This window comes from Xenia sp. Carnegie-2017, unplaced genomic scaffold (assembly GCF_021976095.1).
Source record: "Xenia sp. Carnegie-2017 unplaced genomic scaffold, XeniaSp_v1 HiC_scaffold_16, whole genome shotgun sequence".
Lineage (NCBI taxonomy): Eukaryota > Metazoa > Cnidaria > Anthozoa > Malacalcyonacea > Xeniidae > Xenia > Xenia sp. Carnegie-2017.
Genome location: NW_025813469.1, coordinates 5,183,944 through 5,204,073, shown reverse-complemented (window position 1 = coordinate 5,204,073; position 20,130 = coordinate 5,183,944). Strand labels below are relative to the sequence as shown.

General features: G+C 36.1%; 1 protein-coding gene across 2 annotated transcripts; it reads left to right on the top strand.

Annotated features, from left to right (window-relative positions):
- The first annotated feature begins 2,463 nt into the window (after positions 1-2,463).
- Positions 2,464-18,862, top strand: LOC124436951 (probable GPI-anchored adhesin-like protein PGA55). Of its 2 annotated transcripts, XM_046986941.1 has the most exons (12): positions 2,464-3,049; positions 3,645-3,834; positions 9,055-9,128; positions 12,418-12,489; positions 12,670-12,736; positions 13,013-13,076; positions 13,617-13,858; positions 13,998-14,081; positions 14,650-15,977; positions 17,108-17,184; positions 17,261-17,561; positions 18,000-18,862. In XM_046986941.1, the coding sequence occupies exons 1-12, from the start codon at positions 2,579-2,581 to the stop codon at positions 18,129-18,131; spliced, it is 3,102 nt and encodes a 1,033-aa protein (XP_046842897.1). In that variant the 5' UTR covers positions 2,464-2,578; the 3' UTR covers positions 18,132-18,862. The 2 variants fall into 2 exon arrangements, with proteins under 2 accessions (XP_046842897.1, XP_046842896.1); XM_046986940.1 differs by lacking the exon at positions 18,000-18,862 and having other exon boundaries at positions 17,261-17,811.
- Positions 18,863-20,130: the final 1,268 nt, after the last annotated feature.

Sequence of the window (20,130 nt, the reverse complement as noted above, 5' to 3'; positions counted from 1 at the left end):
ACATGCATTCTATGAATGAATGAACTTAGTAAATGCCTAAACTTTTATTAAATCTCTCAAATTTAAGGGTACATTTAATTATTGTCACTGATATCCTTTAGGCATTCGTTTAGTTTGCAGATGACATGGTTGCCGAGGTTATAATCCATGCATTGAATATTTTTATCAAACTATTGAAGACCGTTGATGGTTTTCAAAACATATGTTGTTCTTTGTCAGCGAGGGAATAGAGAAATGAATGAAAGTATTTAATTTTGAATTCTCTTGTTGAATTGGTTCTGTGAATCTGTGTAAGAATTTGCTTTGCAATTACACGGTATTTTATTTGTAAATTAGTAGCAACAAAGTGCCAACGTTAAGGAAAGATAAATTTCTGTAGCACTGAACGACGAATATTGTGAAGTAGGAATGAGCTTAGATTTGGAAAAATGAGATTCGAGATTTTGAACGAAAGGTCGAAAGATTTACTTGTGTCTCAAATATTGACGATGTAACAGTCGAACACGAGGACTTTTGGCTTGGTAAACTTGTCGTCGAAGAAGTGTGATTTCAATTGGACTTTAAAGCATAAAACATCCTGCCATTAACCCTATCTGTTGACCAAAGTTGAAAGTTTTCTGCCGATCGAGCTTAGAAAATTCAAAAAGCAAACGGCTCACTTTTTAATTTCTACAAGTAACGAGATTCGGAAACAAGGCGTGCTACTTTCAAAATTGATGATGGATATTTAGTCTAAACTTACCTCATGAATGTGTTGATGAGTGATATTTAAAATTACATATCCTTGATCCCAATATTTTTTTTTGGGCGGGGGGGAGGAGTGAAATACGTTAATAAATATCCCTGTAACAAAAACATATTTGAGCCATATGCAACATGTTGTCATTATATGACCTAGAGCCTAATCTTCTAGATATCTGACTCCACCAAAATTCTATAGTGACGAGTGAAGCAAGGTACCTGCTTGAAAGGAGGAAAAACGGATGATATTTATGATTGATCTGTGTATAAGTTTAACTTTTTAAATGTTTCCTAGGTTTAGGTTTTTAAACTTTGTTTTAGCTTATTTTTCATCTTGAGTTTTGCTTTTTGCCACCTGTCAAAATGACGTCTTTGCTTCACCTTGACACGGTAGAGAGGACTAGGTTGTAAGTCATTAACTAAAACATTGTGGTGATGTCGAGAGATTGCATATAGGTGGTAAAGCATTTATTATATCACTACATTATAGGTGATGTGCAACCATTCCACGGAGAATTGAGAGTACACTGGAATATTTGTCATGTTGGATGACATTTGTATTGTAAATAAGGAAAATCCTTCATTAAAATCGCACAACATGGTGGCTATGACGTAGCTTGCACACAAAGAATAGATATTATTTGCACGTTTTGCCTGAAAGAACGAAAAAAAAACACTGTCACTCACTCCCTCTGAGTGAGTATTAAGAATCTGTATAAAAAAAGCAAAATTCATAAAGATCATAAAAATATTTGAACATAATTTTCGTGACTTATTTGTTACTTTGTAGTTGTTGCTAAATTTGCAAACTATGCCGGTTTTATTGTCGTTTTTAGCAGTGATGATAGGAAGTGCTTCTACGGACAACGATATTAAATTGATTTTAGTGCACCAAAAATGGGAAATGGGAAAATCTGTTTTAAAAGAAGTTTTCAGATCTTACTGGTGTTTTAAATACGAAAATTTTACGCTGAACTTGAATCCTCTTACATCATTTTAAACTTTGTTGAACGAGCAATGGATTTTGAAAAATCGTTCACCATCGAAATTGCAACAGTATATTATTTTCACTTTATTATCCAGCCTGATTTTCTCTTTTGATGCAAAGAAAACCAAATCCTTATGTTTACCTCAGGGCATTAATAAATGCTTCACAGTGAAAACAAGCTTATGCTTATACTTATGATGAAAGAGCTGACCCCGCTTAATTTACATTTGATTTTGTAAACAGACAGCTGTTAGTTCTTTTTTAAAATTTGAGGAGTCAGGCTCCATTGGTTTTTGAGAAAGTACTTGGCTAAAAAATTTGACCGTCTAATTGACCCAAGTCCCAGTATTGTATCCTTTTATCAGTTTCATAGCCTTGTGTAATTGCTGCTCTATAGGAACTCAATGACCCCCACATTTGCCTACGTGATCACTGTATGAAATCAATTGGTGTTTCGTATGAACCGCTGCAATAAAATGTGTTACGAAGCTGTCAAATAGACGTGTTGAACGTCGATGGCTCTTTTAAAGAAAACAAATTTGTGCCGCGTTGTGGTCTGGTCTGGTCTCCTATGACGTGTGGATAAGGTTTCAAAGTCATTAGCGAGGACATTCGATTTCCGTTCAGCAAGCGTATTGGATTAAATAGTAACCAAAGTATTGAAAATACGAATGATATTTGAATGGAAAAATGTCGATTTCACATCCGGTAAAAAGGCGCATTTGAATCAATAGCATCATTGATGAGCACGGATCGTGATAATGCTAGTAGCATAGTCGCTCCAAACCACTACGGTTTTTCGACGCGGCCCTGCAAGTCATTCACGCTCTCTCTTACTTGTTAAATGAAATGGTAAAATTGCCCGATGTTGTTTTATGGTTTCGCGATGCTACTTCGGACAGGCGACTGGAAACCCTATGCCGCCTCCTAGACTGTTGTATGCCACTGGAGTTGCAATTTCTAAACAAGTACTTGGACGAATTGCTTCGGCGAAATCTCATCGTTGATGCACCGTGCTCGGAGACGAACATGTTGGAGTTACGTGAGATCACAGAGTCGGCGTCTCGCCGTCAGCTTTGCCTACTACTGACGCGTTTGACGTCCGCGAACGTTCTAGCCAGTTGTATTTATGACATTTTGATGCAGTATGATTTTGAAGACTTCTTCTCCCGTGTCATGATAATGGAGGAAGAACTGGTCGACGAAATTCTACTTTTGTTCACCCTGGCCGCGAACCATCCCGCCATGAACTTCACCCAGCGTCGCAATCTGCATCAAAGACTCGTCGACCTTCGGGAAACCATTGAGAAATCTTTCAAGGTGCGCTCAAAGTTTATGAATATCAAACATTGCTGACATTCAACATTATTATACATACACAGGTCAATGTTTCACTTTTAATTGTCGTGCGTGCAAGTGTTTATGTTGTACATTTTTCTGTGACCCTGTATTATTTTTGTGCCTTGATTTTATTTCAATAATGTGCATATTTGATACAGTCAGCTCATATGCCCTGTAAATGCATCAAAATACAGCTCATATCATGTTACTTTTACTTTTAGTATCGATATTTTACTTTTATAGCCAGTGTCTTCGTGTGTAAACACCCCTATCTTAAATGGTTTGTTATGAACTAAGCGCCTGTCAGCAATGTTTACAAAGTACAAGACATTATTTGAAGAACCATGACGAGATTTTTTAAACGTTGATTGGAATGTTTTTCGTCTAGGGATTTTCTCAAAAAATCAGAAAACATATTAATTGTAAGAAAGGTGTTAAGATAGAAGTAAACATTTGTTCTAGAAATGTTCACATTTTGAACGCACTAAGGGATAAGCATAGGATAAATATTATTTTCCGCGAGTTCTTCCTCATTTGTTTGACAATGCTCTCTTTGATGCTTCAACCTCCCTAGTGTTACCATGCTACCGATATTTGTCAGCCCTATAATGGGGTATCTGCTTTCGAGCCATTTGAAAAGTCGAGCCCCGTTAAAGTACCAGATGAGAAACAACAATTTTTTGGAAGAGAAAAAAGTGGCAACGAAAGTTTACAACGCGCTGAAGAAAAAGAAGATGTCCCCAACACCAAATGCTCCATTGAAGGTAGGGAAATGTGGCTTTAAATGCTGCGTACTTCTTAAAAGTTGTATGTTCATGTTGAATTCTCAGACGAACGTGAATAATTGCAATCAATTAATTGCTTGTGAATATGTACACAAATAAGGCTAATGTCATTTTAATCAGGCGTGAGCGAACGCAGTATAAGATGTATCTTCTAATTGGAATATTTGATTGGACATTCTTGTCTGCTCGCAGTTGCCCTAGGGGAATTTTGTCAACGCGGTCGCTTCAAATTGTCGCCTGCATATGAGAACGCTGCTTGTGTTTTTATAGCGTAGGAAAAGGACTTGTTGAAAAGAAAAAGACACCAATGTGTTTTAAATTCTTTTCGATAGTGGCCATTTATCATTGTTGCGTACGAATCTTAAATAAAACCCGCTTTTACTTATTCCCACAATGCCATTTATCTGATTGTAAAGTGTTTGAAATTCGCGGTCGGAGATCTGTTAACACTTTCTATAGTACCATTCGAAATGTACACTGACTATAATAGTGTCGTGTTCATCATAGTTTTATAACTTAGATGGTTATTGAAATTCGTTTTAACTGTGTGAGTTGAGTGTAATATAAAATAGGACTAAAATATTCTTACAAATGTGACGTTGTATAGCTATTGGCCCTTGCATGCACTTTCATCATCTTAAATTGCCCAACTTTTTAATATTGTACTTGATTCTACAGTGTGGACATTGTGTTACTAAACGATTATTTTGGCCGACGTATCGTCTTTATCATAATAAGTTCAATACATAAATTGTCTTTGCTGTGTGGACATCTTAGACCGGAGGTTAAACACAACACAACCATAGCTTTGTTTTAGTATCATCATCCTTAAGGGTTGAACTTAAACTAAAATATGCTACGACAAAGATGTGATTGTGATTCATGCTTTTGCGACCATTTGTCTTTTCTGCCGGTTATCGTCAGCATAATATATAAAGACAAATTATAATATATTGGATTTCACATTTAGACATGCTTCTGCTTGTGAAAATGTTTGTCTACAAAAGTCGCTGTCAGACTTTTTTTCTCAGCTCTACATACTCCCTGTTAACAAACAGCTTTTGTTAATCTTTTCCTACTCAGTAACCTTTTAGGTAGGGCAAGGGTTGGGTTACGTATATAATTGCTGAACATGTTTGAAGACTGGAGTTCCGAAGCACGCAAGCTCACAAACAGATGCAATTTTTAACTTCCTGGAAAAAATTGTAAATTTTTCGTAGAAAATTTTTTGGAAGTTAATCAATAAAAGCTTTACTTTTTGAATTATAAAACAATCCAAAACCTTCAACCTGACCTATTTTGCATCGATATATCTATTACATCCGACTACGGCACGTTTTCTCCAAACCAAAATTAATACGATTCGTATGCGAATCATTCAGTTGCATCCAAGACACGTAAATGCCTTCCAAGGGCAACGCTGTTTGCTACAACTATAACATACAATAAGAATATATACTGCTGTAGGGATGCACGGGCTCTTGCTGGCCAGCATATCGTAAAAACGACCACAATAAGTCGGTTCTGTGGTTTGACTCATATCTAAATCAACTCAGTTGAATTCAACTCAGTGAAATCAATCAAATCAACTGAAAATGATCGATGAAAGTTCATCTTTTGTATTTCAATCATAGAATTTGAAGTTTTATAACGTTCTATAATGCAACGTATTTTAGTGTGAGGTGACCAATTGCTTTCGCACAATCTTCATTAGAAAAGTAATATGTTGTAAGCATGTTTGGTTGTTTGGAGATTATAGCTATTCCAGGCTAAAATCCGTTACCAGCCGACAATGTTATATATTATAGCTAATATGAAACATACTCCAAATAAAAAGTTTATGTTTTACTCAATACTCGAGAAACAAATAAGACAATTTTTTTTAATTGTAATATTTCCAATTTATTGCAAATTCGTCATCAGACTTTACATTGTCTGCATGTTGTCTTTGTTTCGTGAGTTTGGACTAGTTTTATTAAAAGAGATATTTAGTTAAAAATTGAGTCCTTACATCCTTGAGTTCTATCTTTTTCGTCATGCGTTAAAAACTTGACACTCCAATCGTGCGTCTTTAGTAAAAGCGTCTTAATCATAATTGCGATGAAGAAACGGGCATTCTACCTTCTTCGGCAAAATATGATCGTTTTCATGCGCGTATCCTTGTGCTGTCGGGAAAAATACAGTTGATGAAAAAGTTCTTCAATTCTTTTTTGCAGTCCGTTATATTTAATAACAGCTTTGTAACGAGCACAAGACATAGCTGCATATATAATTCACTTAGATTTCGAGAGAACTTCAACAACCATCAGGTGCTGCGATAGAATGTTTTACGTTTATTATTCCAGCAATGAAAATGTGAACCAAAGCTCTCGTTTCTAAAGATTATGCGCATGCTGACCAAAATAATTTAGCTTTTTACCACAACTACTTGACATCTCCGGTTAATTGTGTAATTTTCATAAGGGGATATATACTTTTTTTGTCCATCCTCCGTCTAACGAATATCATTCAATGTCATCCTAAATAAAGGTCAGTTCCTTGAGCGTTTGTCATTTTTTTAAAAACTTTAAACACTTAACACTGGTTAATATCTTTCCATCTTTTATTTTGGAAAAGCTCTATGTGTTTTTAAAAAAATGCTACCGTCAAAATGATGGCTATAAACTGCAATGTTATAAAATGAAGAAACATAACTTTCATCGACTTTGCGCTTGTTTATCATATATTTCTCAAATTAAATTAGAAAATTTCAACAACCCAGGCTAAAATTACATGGTCGCATAACATATTTAGGTGAATGACGACCAAAAATTTATTCCCGGGTTGACAACTCTGGTGTATTTCGTCAGCTTTATGAATGATCTGGAAATGAAATTAAAATGAAAGAAAAAACAAATAAATCTGTTCTTACTGGGCTACGCAGTCATTAATTTATCGTTACCAGTGGCAACAGACCGCAGAAAAGGTCACTCCAATTTAAAGTAAATCAAAGACACGATTGCATGGCATGACGATGTCTGCCCCGGATAAATTTTCGGATCTTGTTTACAGGTGGTAGCTAGCTATATAGCTATCATTACAGAAATAAGTTCTTCTTCCCGCATTTACGTGTCCACTCAGGAGAACCTACGTTGCAGTGTTAGGAAACGTCAGTTTTTTTTCAAACTAGCATTTTAACAGCGTGAAATTGAATACAATTACATCTTGGTAAAGTTGCATTCCGTGTAATATCCCGTAGCGAGAGGAAACTACGCCGGTGGCGGTAAGAGTGAATGTGGAAATGAACTATAAACAGATTTGACGACACACACGAAATACAAAGCCGGTAAAACATTCGGTGCTCAAAAGCGTAACGATTTTTGGACGTTGCGCATGACTTTCATGATCTAAACAGACATTTTTTATGACAGATTCCATTGCCATTTAGAGCGGCAAAATACTATAAAATGTAAACTAATATCTTTTCGTTAATCCCTTGTTTGTTAATCAAATTAATGCATCTTCATACTTCAAACTTATTTGTTTTTAAAAGCAGCTGATTGAGTGGAATTTGGTGTTATTTTCACAGCACGCCAGAAGCATCGCCAGAGTGCGAGTGTAAACATTTCCCATTCAGTTGAATCTATGAATGTGTGAGACATATGGATTTCATTCGTAAAAAGAAATTTGACTTTAGAAAAAATTAAGGATCTTCCTTTCTGCGTTCCCATTTGTGTGGCATGCAACATTCGCAAACACTACATTTTTTAATGAATTTTTTCATTTGCAACGTCTGTCGACACATATTATATATGAACCTGCATATGACGCAGGAAAACTTATGCGCGTATGCGCATGTCATGCGGTTCTTCACAGCAGTATTAAAGTGGGCTTAATTTTTTGCCATGTAATCGCAAATTATGCTTTTCTGTGCCACATAACAAGCTGTTTTATGCGCTAAACCACGAGTAATTTGAATGATCATTTGTATGCAGTATCGAAGCCATGCAACCCATAAGTTTTGGTTATGCTTAATTTCATTTCTTTAGCTAGTTTTTGACATTGGTTGTTTTTGAATTAACCCGAACATCTAAAAATTTGCAAAGAAGAGCTGTAATCATTCTCGATGGCATAGTCAATTATTTTTCATTCCTTTCAAATGGGTTCGATTCTTGTATTTTGAACTCGTTTGTCATCACTCGTTTATTACAAACTTGAATTTAAATTGAAAGTTTGTCGAAGAAAGGTCGCGTCGAGGAAGCTGTACGTATACTGTTGTAAAATAATTATCTCTAACTACATTGACTTGAAAATAGAATTGAATGTAGCTAAAGTATTCCTCATCCACAAGAGTTTTTAAAGAATATTTCAGTAGCTAACAATGGTCTCCGGGCAAATTAGTGTAGTGTGTTTCGTAATAGAATTACACGAGATAATATGCGAAAATTTGGCAGCTGTTTTCCACATCACACACAAAGGTTACCTAGATTAAAATTCCAAGTTCTTGTGTTTGTCTTTATCTATGTGTTTTAATGGAAATTTATATCGACCAATTATAATCAACAAGAAATGCGTCATCTCATTATGAGAAAAAAGCCAGAAGCATTATCGGTTAATTTACACCGCACCCCAAACTTCTCCTTAAATAGACGTGATCTTCGTTTTTTATATATGTAAACGCGCGCAGTTGATTTTGTAAGCAGCTATAAATTAACGTGGGCAAAACTCTCTTCGATTTGATGAACTTTCGACATCGCTTTAAATCACCACAAGAGCTGTTATACTCTCCATTTAAATACATAGAAATAAACATCTATAATTTCATACGATTTGATGCCAAAAATGGAACGGTTTCGATCAAACTAAAATCTTCATACTAAAATTATGCCGAGGACACATAGATTGCATGATTTTTTTGGTTTGTTTTGAGAATACATCATGGTATATGGATACAGATTAGTACAATAAACACTTTGTCACTATTAGGCTGAGGCGTAAATAGAACTTTAATAGGGGGGTGCATATTCATATATTCCGTTGTGCCCTACTGTTTTTTGAAAGTGAATTGAGTTTCAAAAGAAATCAGTAGGGCACAACTGAATATATGAATACACCCCCTCCCCCAATCAACGTTATAGCTACGCCTCTGCTATTAGGGTCTGCTTGAATCCTTCTCCGAAATTTGGAGTGATCTAAATGCGTGCTTTACTTTTTTTGCAGCTCACATCAAAGACCTTCGTGTCGTAAGAACTCAACAAAGAAACCTTGATAAAAAATATGAATACATTTTTGAGGTAATGATTGACCAAATCCTATTTACGTGATCATCACCTGTTTGTTTGTTTGTTTTTGAAGTGAGTGTTAATTTACAGGGTTGCTGTCTGCTAATAGGGATTGATAAATGTGCCAAAACCTAATTTGTCTATGGAAATTTGTGTTGCGACGTCAATATAGAGTTCACGCCATCGTGAGTTGTATGGTGCAGAACCCTGTATTTACAATAGTCAGGACACGTATTGTTCTCTGTATTTCGCATTATGACTAAGATGATTGGGTAAATATGGTCACGTGGGTATATAGCCGCCACTTCTGTTCCTAAAAGGCAAATTATAACCATTTTTATAATGAATTATTAGGAAATCTTTGCAATGGTCTCAAGTTGCGTTTTAATAGTGCAAATCAAAGCGATGAAGAATACAAATCTAAGCGCTCCCATGTGGCAAAAACAGTATTAAAGGCGTATAAATTACGCCAAGCACATTACTAAATTATTTTCAATTGCTATGACATCTATGAACAACTGAATTCAAAAGGTAGCGATCGTTGTCTATTCATGAATAGGGAAAACAACGGAAAATTGTTCTTTCCCCCATTTAATGCTCTTAACTTGCTGGCTTTTTTAACAAAAATGGCAGACACCACCCAATTTTACTTCCGGTCTCCCAACTTTTTCGTTTGCAGGGCTCTGGTATGGTGTAGCCAACCAGCAAGTTTGGTCGTGCTGTATGTATGCCGCGAAACTGATAAGAGCATCATTCATTATTAGTTAAGCCCGCTGCACAAGAGAGCTATCCTCTGAGCAAAAAAGTAATCGTGCCCGTTTGCTCAGCCCGTAGCTCATCGTGTGCGCTTGATTTTTACTGAGATATTCGCCTTAAGTAACAAAAAGTTGGATATCAAATATGTTTGATATTTTTCGAATCTCGAGGAAGAAATTTCACCGTGTGCAGTGGTTGTGAGCTACATTCTCACCGAACAAAAGTAAACAACTAATACGATCGCGCTTTTGAGTCACATGCTGAAAATAAAGATGGCCGCCTGTGGTGAGGTGGTAAATGATTAAATTTAGGAGGACAAACTCGCCGATTTGTTGCAGTATTGTCTCTTTTTATATGATGTTCGATCACAGAGTGTAAAAATATGAACGACAAAAAGCCCTGGAAAAAATAGCGAAAGGATTAGAATCGTCTTCTCAACATAAAAAATAAAAGGACGTCTTCTAACTCTTCACTGTCTATTGCTTTTTTACCAATGGAAATCTATTTGTGATAAACAAATTTCGAAGCCACCGTCGCCATTACTAAGGGACCAACTCATCGAAAGATTAATTTGATTCAACAAACAAAAACTATGAAAAATTTAGCAAAATCATGCTTTAAAATGAAACAGAAGGTGAAAAACAACCTTTGGGGCGATAGTAAAGAGAGTCAGAAAATATAATCGACTTTATAAGAACAGGTTGCAAACAGGTTTCACTCCGAATCACTCATAAAAAAGGCTTGTAATTTTTTGAAGGATTGATCAGTTTTTGATCCTAAATGAGAATATTTAATCAGCTAGTATTTCTGAACTACAATTCCGACTATTTTAGGTATTTTCATGCAGCTGTGGGCTATTTTCCATAGTTTTTCCACACCACAATAGAGTTACTGATGACAAAATTCGCTGCATTTTGATCATATTCCATCATATTTCATCGTATTATTAGCAATTCTATAAACTGATAAACCCTCAGTTATGTTTATGTAGTTACATGTTGAAAATTCAGGTTTATTCGCGTACAAATGAACAGTACATTTGTTCCTTGTTTTCGCAAGTTAGTCCCTTGCGAAATGTAATGTAATGGCAGAGCTCCTTAATTTTTGTCTTCAATTTTAGTGCTAGATGCTTGATCAAGTCTTATTTCGAGATCAGTGCTATGGCTACATCGCCAGTTTATTTTCATCATGTGACTCAAAAGCGCTATCTTACTGGTTGTTTACTTTTTGTTTGGTGAGCATGTACCTCACAACCACTGCAGTTTAAACAATTTTTTGATTTTGCATAAAAGATCAAGCTTCGAGTTTTTATACGGACTTGTCTAAGCCAGTTGCTGTCAACATTCATTTGCTGTCATATTGGTGCATAGTTTTTTTCTTCACAATTATAATTTAAATACTGTGTAAAACACAACCTAATGTTAAGCGCGGGCCACACTATCGTCGAAATGCAACGAATTTCGTGACGAGTCGCTCGTCAACGAGCCAACGCGACAAGTACATGTGCCACATTGTAACGATTTTCCGTACAAGCATGGACGATTATCAGCGCAAAAAGAAACTTCTATTATTGAAGAGAAAAATTCTACTGCTTCTAATTTCTGCAAAACGACGTACATACAAAAGAAGGTTCTGGGTACATCCCATAAATAAAAGGCAAGAAGAGAAGGGCTTGTATGACACGTTATTGCAAGAGCTTCGTCAAGCTCTATTGGTCGCAACTTTCAGTTCCCGAGCAGCATCCTTCCAATTATTTTTCTTTATATTGCGTGTATCTTTATAGTCAGGATGAAATTTGTCCCACAAACATCGCCTCTCTCTCACTAGCTCAATTAATATTTCTTGCCAATCCGCCATTTTGCCACAGCACAGTGAAAGCAAACATTAGTCATGTGATTTTTTTTGTCCAATCAGAGTAGATATGCAACAGATCACTCGTCACTCGTTGACGATTTCGGTGTGCATGCTCAACGGCGACGAATTCGTCCATATCGTCATATTTTCTCGTTGACGAGCGACTCGTCACGAAATTCGTTGCATTTCGACGATAGTGTGGCCCGCGCTTTAGTGCTGTGCACTGGAGTACCGGGTCAGGTTATTTTGCTTTCGGAGCCGGAGTTTGTTTGTTCATCCCCAGCAAATCTCCGGCAGCAGTTGTTTGAGCTTCAAAATACTGTCAGACTCAAATGGTAAACCTTTCCGATCAAAACATACGATAAATGTTGATTAAAATTGAAGAACTTGCGTGAAAATAGAACATTTTATGCATGACACAACATGACGCAAGCTTGTCTTCACACACGTTATATTTATGATTGAAAGTTTGAGTGCGGAAATGTAACTTCACACATAAAAATTTTACTAATAATAACTGTTAAACAGTGACTTGCAAAATCAAACTGCCTCGACCAGGTATTCAAGTTATAAAATAGCCAGAGTTGCATTTTGAAACCGAAGTTCCGAATTGACAAGAGGCCGTAGCTAGAGACGGAGCTGAAAAACACGAGCTTCCACAGCCACTTTTATTGGCTTTTTATGTTTGCAGGTCTTGTGGTCCAACGGAAAAACGGCAAGGATTCATCGCCCATACGGAGAATTATTTGACTTTCAATGCAAGGTACATCTCGTGAGAATGGACTTTGAGTCCTTTAGAACTCGTTTGCTCCCTAAATATTATATTTCATCTACATTACGTTTTTCAAACGACAGTCATTGCCCTCTTCCCTTTTAACTGTCTCCCCATGACAGAAAATCTTGCTACGCCACTGCGATGTTCATTTCTGTTTTGTTGTTGTAGCTTCGCCGTCGATTCGCAAAAGATGACAACAAAATGACTGAAAAAAAAGTGATTCCCTATCTTCCAGGTGCGTTTTATAGCGCACGTTTTATAGCGCTCGCCAGCTCAATAAGTGAAGGGGACAATATTCATATACTTATGTTTTAATCCTTCAGAAACAATTAATTTCAAAAGTACGCAAAAACATGAATTTATGAAATCCTTCTCACTTATCGAGCAGGCGACGCTACTGGCGCACGTTAATGCATGCATGCTTTGTGATGTTTTGGCAATCTTTTTTCACTATTCCTAAATACTTGACGAAACTAACGATTCACACTTATATTTTTAACTTCAATCTTAGCTCGAAAACCAATAAAACTTTGCAAAGGAAATAATGTTCTTCCAGATATAACATACTACGTGAAGTAAGTGAGATTTAAGATCTATTTGGATGGTACTGGGATATTTTAAACTAAGTATTCACCGTCATGCAGTAATGTAGCCTCCCTGGCAAAATTTTTGCTCCAAAATATAATTTTTGCACACATAGAAAATTATGCCCTCCCTTCTCTTTTATCTGCCCCCCTCCCCTTTTACAGAAAATCCTGGTAACGCTGTACTGAGTAGCTACGCCATCCCGCTTATTCTGACTTGCTATAAATGAATATATCAAAAGACCATACAATAGACAATGGACATTAGGCAATAGACAATAGAGCAGACAATGGACGACGGACAATAGACTTGCAATAGACAAATATGTTGCCTCTTTTTAGCCCCTAAATCAAAATTCCTAGGAGGTAAATGAGAAACATCTCATTCAAAAACAACAAAATGTCCGGTCGCCAAATGTTTGTCAGTAAGACATCTATTTAGCGAAGTGCGTATTGAAAATGTTTACGTATCCTTTTTCGTGTAGATAATATCTTGGAAAATTCAAATATGCTATTTTGTTTTTTGTGTAGAGAATTCGCAAAACTTCCAGAAAAGCTTCTGCATAGTGAATCCGTTGAAAAGTTTTTCAGCGATGGGGGTGAAAACAATTTCAGAGAAAAACAAGTGGCGTCAAAAAATGATCAAAACACTTCAAACCTTGATAAGAAAGGTAATACAAACACGATATCTCAGCGCACCAACGTTGTACGTTTGAACGAAAAGGCGAACAACGAGAAACAAGCTATTTCAACGAAGAGCATTTCTTCTAAAGGTATGAACAGCTCACGCACTAAACAGGTTGTTGTTTGTACAACAACTATCTCAGCAGCACTTGCACAGCAAGTCAAACATGTATATTGAATAGTTATGTAAGGTAATTTTAAAAGTCGTGAAATTTTGAACATTTTTAGAGAAACGTTCAACGTCAACGTCCAACAAGAAATCAATTGATCCATCCAAACGGGGTCTCCTTAATCAGAATAACATTACCAACGGTATGTTTTTCATTTCACAACAACTTTCCCTTTGTAATAAAGTTAAATGCTGGATCATAATATTAAAAATGTTAATCGTGTAGGCACGGTACCTCCACAAGTTTCAAACGTGCACGTTTTGTTATGTGATGTCTATTCCTATTGCAATTCCCCTTACAAATTTTTTGTCTTCCATCGTTCGACAGTATATATTTATGATTTAAACATGTATCTTTCTTTCTTGCAGTTTTTGAAAGGTTTGCATCAAGTGCCAAATTTCTTTAGCTATAATCGTGTTTGTTGAATAATTCAAATGCTGGCTACTAAATTTATCTTTTATGTTGGCTACTAAGTTCAAACAACAGTTTACAAGCTCTGAATCAAAGCTTTATTGTGTTTGAGTAAATTGAAAGTGGAAACTAGGAAGCAAACATTTCAATGTTTTCGAAGTTTTCAACAAAAGATATAGAACAAAATAATTATTTTGATATTATGATAGCTGTTAAATATTGGAAAAGGATCGATAGCTCAAGGTTGACGAAGCTCCGAAGCTGTTTTTGTTTAACAAAATTCTATCAACTTGTTTTAGCATCTGCATTGCCTTTAACGGATGAAGGTAAAGAAAGTTTCAGTGATGATCAACAAAAGATTATTCTAAAGAACTCATCCTTCCCACTTCACGACAAGAATGGCGAGGAAACAAGAGAAAAGTTCACGTTTATGACTAAGAAAGATTTTTCTTCCCCGAAAAAAACTAAAGACGAAAAGTTAAATGAGAAAAAGGACTCGCGTGTTGAAAACTCCACTTTATATGAACGTACACAAATGACTGATGACCAAATGGCGTTTAGATCATCACAAACAACTTCGAACTGCGAAACACGAAATCTAGTCACAAATAACTCTCAACTGAATTCTATTTCGCCATCAACAACATCATCATGTACGTTATTGCTTACGTCATCATTATTGACAAAGTTGATATCATCGACTTCGGAGGGATTGGCACACACCTCATCTTTACAGAGTTGTCAAACTGTTTCATCCACGAGCACTTCATTAACTTCAACTACCACAAATCATATTGGGTCTGAACGTACAGATTTTGTTGATTTGAGGTCAACATCGACATCTTCAGGAACTTTATTAGGAACGACGGCTAACTCTAGTAGCTCTTCAATAATAAAAACGTCATCTGATGCTTTAGCATATGCGTCATCGACATCTTTCATTCAATTTCCCTACATTGCGTCATCTCAAATAAAAATTCTTACGTCGTCTTCCTCCACTAAATCAAGAGATTCATCATTTTTATTAACTCCTTCAAAATCCTGCAAAATTCAACATTCTTCTACTCCTGAATCAAATATTTTATCGGACGTTACTTGCTCAATCGCTTCACAGTTTACTGATAAGATTTTGCCAACCAAACAAAATGGAATGGCGTCATATTTACAAAATTCTCATTTTACGTCACATGAATGGAATACAAATGCATTTTCTCTTTACAAATGCACCGAACCATCTGCACCAAATGAAAAGATCCCAACGTCTACTTGTAATGTTACGTCCTCTGTTTCCAATAGTATTATGTCAAATGTGGCAAATGTCATAACGTCATGTAAGAAGCCGATAATGTCTTCATCACTGGACTGCTCTTCTGTTCCATATTCACACCAAATGCCCCTCACTGTAGCTGTGCCATCGAGTTTCTCATCCTGTAGCATGTGCTTTGGCTCCAGTCACTCGTTTAGCGATTGCTCGTCATTAACGTCATCGTTGTCAAGGACACCAGAGTTAAGTCCACCAGTGAGGACACCGGACAATGTCAGAAACTATGGCTATGTTGGTGAATTCGTCAGGCAAATATCTAATGCACATCGTTTATCACTGCAAGAAAGTCAAAATTTCACACAGGTATTAAGATAAACACATTTCAACAGCGGTTTATAGCTTATATTGTGGAGTTTTAGTTTGGCGTTTACGGCAAACGGCAAAGCTCAACTACCCGCTTGCCATTGAGGTTTACCGTTTCAAAAAAATGACTTTAACTTTGCATTTGTATTTTACAATTCGCATGGTCCGGAACTAAATTTCATGTTTCGTTAATTATGTCTGTAAAAAAGTCATGTTGATGTTTTACGGTCAAATAACAATGTACCATAAAAGTCCCTTGGTTGTATTAAAGGTACTAAAAAGCCAGCCGTTAAACACCTACCGCAAGAACGGTCTCTTGCCGTTTAAACCTAAACCACAAACCGCGAAGCCATAATCACGTAACTTTTTGCAGATTGCCGTATGCCGTTAACGCGAAACTAAAACTCTCTAACAGTTTAAAGTTGCTGTGGGGCTATTGCAGTTTAATAGGCATCTCTAGCACTGTCCAAAAATTAAAGTGGGCGTGGGCGAGAGTTTGTGCAAAATTTTATTCGAGTTTTTCTTCTAATCTTATTTCCACTGTCAAAACGATGTTTGAGAAGATATCAATCAGCTGGTTACAGCTTAAATATTGCTCGAAACAGCGTATATTTGTCGTGCATGGCGAATGATAATTGGATAGTACTTAAAAAAACTGTTGAAAACCAAAATGAAGATAGTTATAAAATTGCTGGTGTCGTTAGTCTCGGCGTCGTTTTGGGATGATGTCATTCTTTCTGTTCTTCATTATAAATAAAAATAAATTTTAGTTTTCATTTAAACAAACGTGACAGCTGACGAGAAGTCTGCAGAAATGCAACGTGTCATTTAATTTTATAGCTATCTCTATTCTTTTTTACAGTTCTCTTAATAACTACCCAATTGTCATTCACGTTATGAGAAATACGACGTTCAGAGCAATATTTAGATGTTGCTAAAATACTAATTGACAACGGGCAACTTTTAACTTGACGAGAATTTTATATTCTTAAGATGTACAAATAACGTAGATGATGGAGTTAGTCAGAACTTTCCGTTTGCAATTACATATGTGTGGTTTTGGTGAAGTAGAAGTAGGCTTTTGAATAATCTCATTTCATAAAACTCGTAAGCGTACTTTGATCTGGTAGGATTATCAAGATTGCCGTATCGAAGACGGAAGTACTTGCTCCGAAGTTATTGGTGGACATCCATCAACAAAAATAAGGTACAAACTAGTTTTGTATTTTAGATTCAAATTTGTCTTGAAAATTGTGTTGACAAGTGTATTGTACTTGTTACAGCTACAAAAATGGCTTTGGAAAAAATGGCGTCACAAATTATGATTATTCAAAATTTGCTCGGCAAGGTCTTCTTATAATTCCCAATGGCTTCAAACACAAACCTACAGAGCAATTACCTCATTTGGAAAAAGCAAAACAGAATGAGAACAATGACGAAGTTGTTTACTATTTAAATGGGTGCTCTTCAAATGGTGCAAAAATTGGCGACAAAAATTGCAATTACATTTATCAAAATGGCGAAGGGCGAAACACCGTAGATTGTGATTTAAACGATTTAAAAGAGAACCAATCCAATTTAAAGGTAAGAACAGAATTTTTCTACCTTAAAATTTGTAAATACTCAGTTGATTTTCTGTTATTTTTTCTTTTCAATGTCTTTCAAATAAAAATGATCCGCACATTGCTAAGATTTTTTCACGCAACTTACGTTGACGTGTTTTTGTTATCTAAGTCGAGTTTGTCAATTAGAAAAAGGGGAATCGAGTTATATTTAGACCTGGAAATTGTGTGATACACTAACTACAAAAAATTCAAAACAATAAAATATTTTCAGTTTTTTTTTTTGCATGCAATTGCAAACATTTTTACTTGCAAAAACGAGTTTTCATAAAGTTTTTTTTTTAATGAAATATGTTAAGATATTTTTGAAGCAAGCTCGACAAAAAACTCCGAGCAGTATGTGCAGTTTTAGTCTATGTCAATAGGTTAACACATTCAATTTCTCACTCAAATGTTGTAGCATTATCTGAATCGAAATTCAAACGGAGTTTCAAAAGCATTTTGTTACAATTGTGGAGCATTTGGCCATCGTGGGAGCGAATGTTCCGAATTAGAAGTCAAACAATCAATCTCTTCAATAAATGGACAATAAAATTTATAAGTGCGAACATGAAATATTCGTAGCTTTCATGCTGCTGGCAAGTCGGTTGGCTGGAGACCTTGACTGAAATAAGATCGACTACTATATTGAGAGAGTTGACTGCTGATAACAAATACTTTCCATCCGGAAGAATTATGATATATTCCTCATACAAATCTTCGTAGAAGAAATATTTGATAAAGATAAATTGTATACTTGCTTTTAAAATTTTTATTTTCACTTTGCTTCGAATCTTTCTTCTACGAAGTGCACGCCCTGCTTTTTTTAACTCAATCAGAATTTTCATCTTTTATAACTTTTAAGTTGTAAGCTTATTGTGATATGTCACAGGATTCTCAAAATAACAAAAGCAACAAGAATCTTCCTGATTTTGCCTGATTATAGGTTTACAAATTCATAGAAATTCGGTTTGTTTCTACGTGATGTTTTAACTAAACGACCTCAATTTATGCATAATTGTCAATTCTAGAAGAACTCTTTTTCAGAAAATAGTCTGCGAAAGATGAACCTCTATAATTTGTGGCTTGGAAATGAATTTTAAATTAATTTATTTATGTATATAGTTGAGTCCTGCTTTGTGACAATTTTAATGAGAAGAATGTTCAAAATAAACATGCCTTACAGAAAATTTCAAAGTGAGTACAGACGCAATGAGAACTTTCTAGCATAATTTATGTACCATACAAGTAACGTAAATTTGAAATAAATTGTTTTAACTGCTATCTATTGCATTTGTTGCTTCGGCGGTCAATGTTTTGTTCTTGAAGTTCGAAGTTGAAAGAAGTGATGACAGTGTGAGAGCATGTAACCTTGTCTTCCATTTGATGTGTTAGCATTATTTGATGTAGTTGAGATTTTGATTTTTTCCAATGACGAAGACAGCTTGACAATTGGTCGGCAAATATTCATATATGTATGTTTTATTATGTGGCAAGTGTCACTTCCGGCTAAATGGCGCGCTTTGACCATAATTTTCCCGTAATCGACCAAGGTCAAAAATGCGTAATCTTACAGTTAAATGTAAACATACTTTGTAATGCAAACAGCAAAACACAAAATAAACGAAACAAACTATTAAGGAATGTGATTCGAAGGAAAAACACTTGGAAACAGTTTAACTATCCAGACGATACGATTTATTTTTTATGGACGAAAACTAGAAAAGTGAAAGCCAAGCGGTAAAAAACAGCAAGGAAGAGAAAGAAAGCAAGTTTCGTTTCAGGTCAAATAATGCCACATAATAAACCTTTTAATAACCTCGCTTTCTCTGTTTTTACTGAGAAATATCAGACCATGGTCTTTTCGGTCATAGTGAACATGAACACGCAAGTACCAACCCCAAGCTCTTTGCAACACCATTGGTCACAACAGTACCACGAGAAAGTTCTTTCCAAACGCCTCCCAGAGTTGCTCTGATCGACGACGCTGGGGAAGGGGAAATGGTCGTCGAGAAACAAGAACGGCTCCCCAAAGCAGTTCCTCCTCATAAAATCCAGCAACAAAGTGCTTCTGAGGAAGCTCAGGAACAATCAAGAACGTTTGACAACTACTGTGTACCTCAACTTTCAGACATCATCCCGCCAGTCAGGACGACAGCTGGACGCCTACATCATTACCTCAAAAGCTGGGGGGAAACTTCCATCAGACAACCAGATTTTACAAATGGCGACCGGGTGCCCGATTCCTCTGACGTGCGTACCACATCATTGGCGACAAAGGGTAACAAAACGGAGTTCAGAAGAACAAACAAAGGCAATAGAGACAACCATAGAGGAACTGCAGCTGAAAGGAGCTCTTAAGAAAGTCAACAAAGTCAAGGATCATTGTACGTCAACACTCTTTATTGTGAAACAAGGTACGAAAAACCGACCTGTTTTCAACTTGAAATCTCTGAATCATTCTGTCCTCGTGGAAAAATTCAAACTGGAAGGATTAGACATGGTTCGGTGTCTCCTTGCACCGAAAGAGTACACGATGAAGTTGGATTTAC

Coding starts and splice junctions, on each gene's coding strand:
- LOC124436951 (XM_046986940.1), top strand. CDS start 2,579: ATGGTAAAATTGCCCGATGTTGTTTTATGGTTTCGCGATGCTACTTCG. Junction 13,077..13,616: donor GATATAACATACTACGTGAA/GTAAGTGAGATT, acceptor TTTTTTGTGTAG/AGAATTCGCAAAACTTCCAG. Junction 15,978..17,107: donor AAAGTCAAAATTTCACACAG/GTATTAAGATAA, acceptor TTGATCTGGTAG/GATTATCAAGATTGCCGTAT.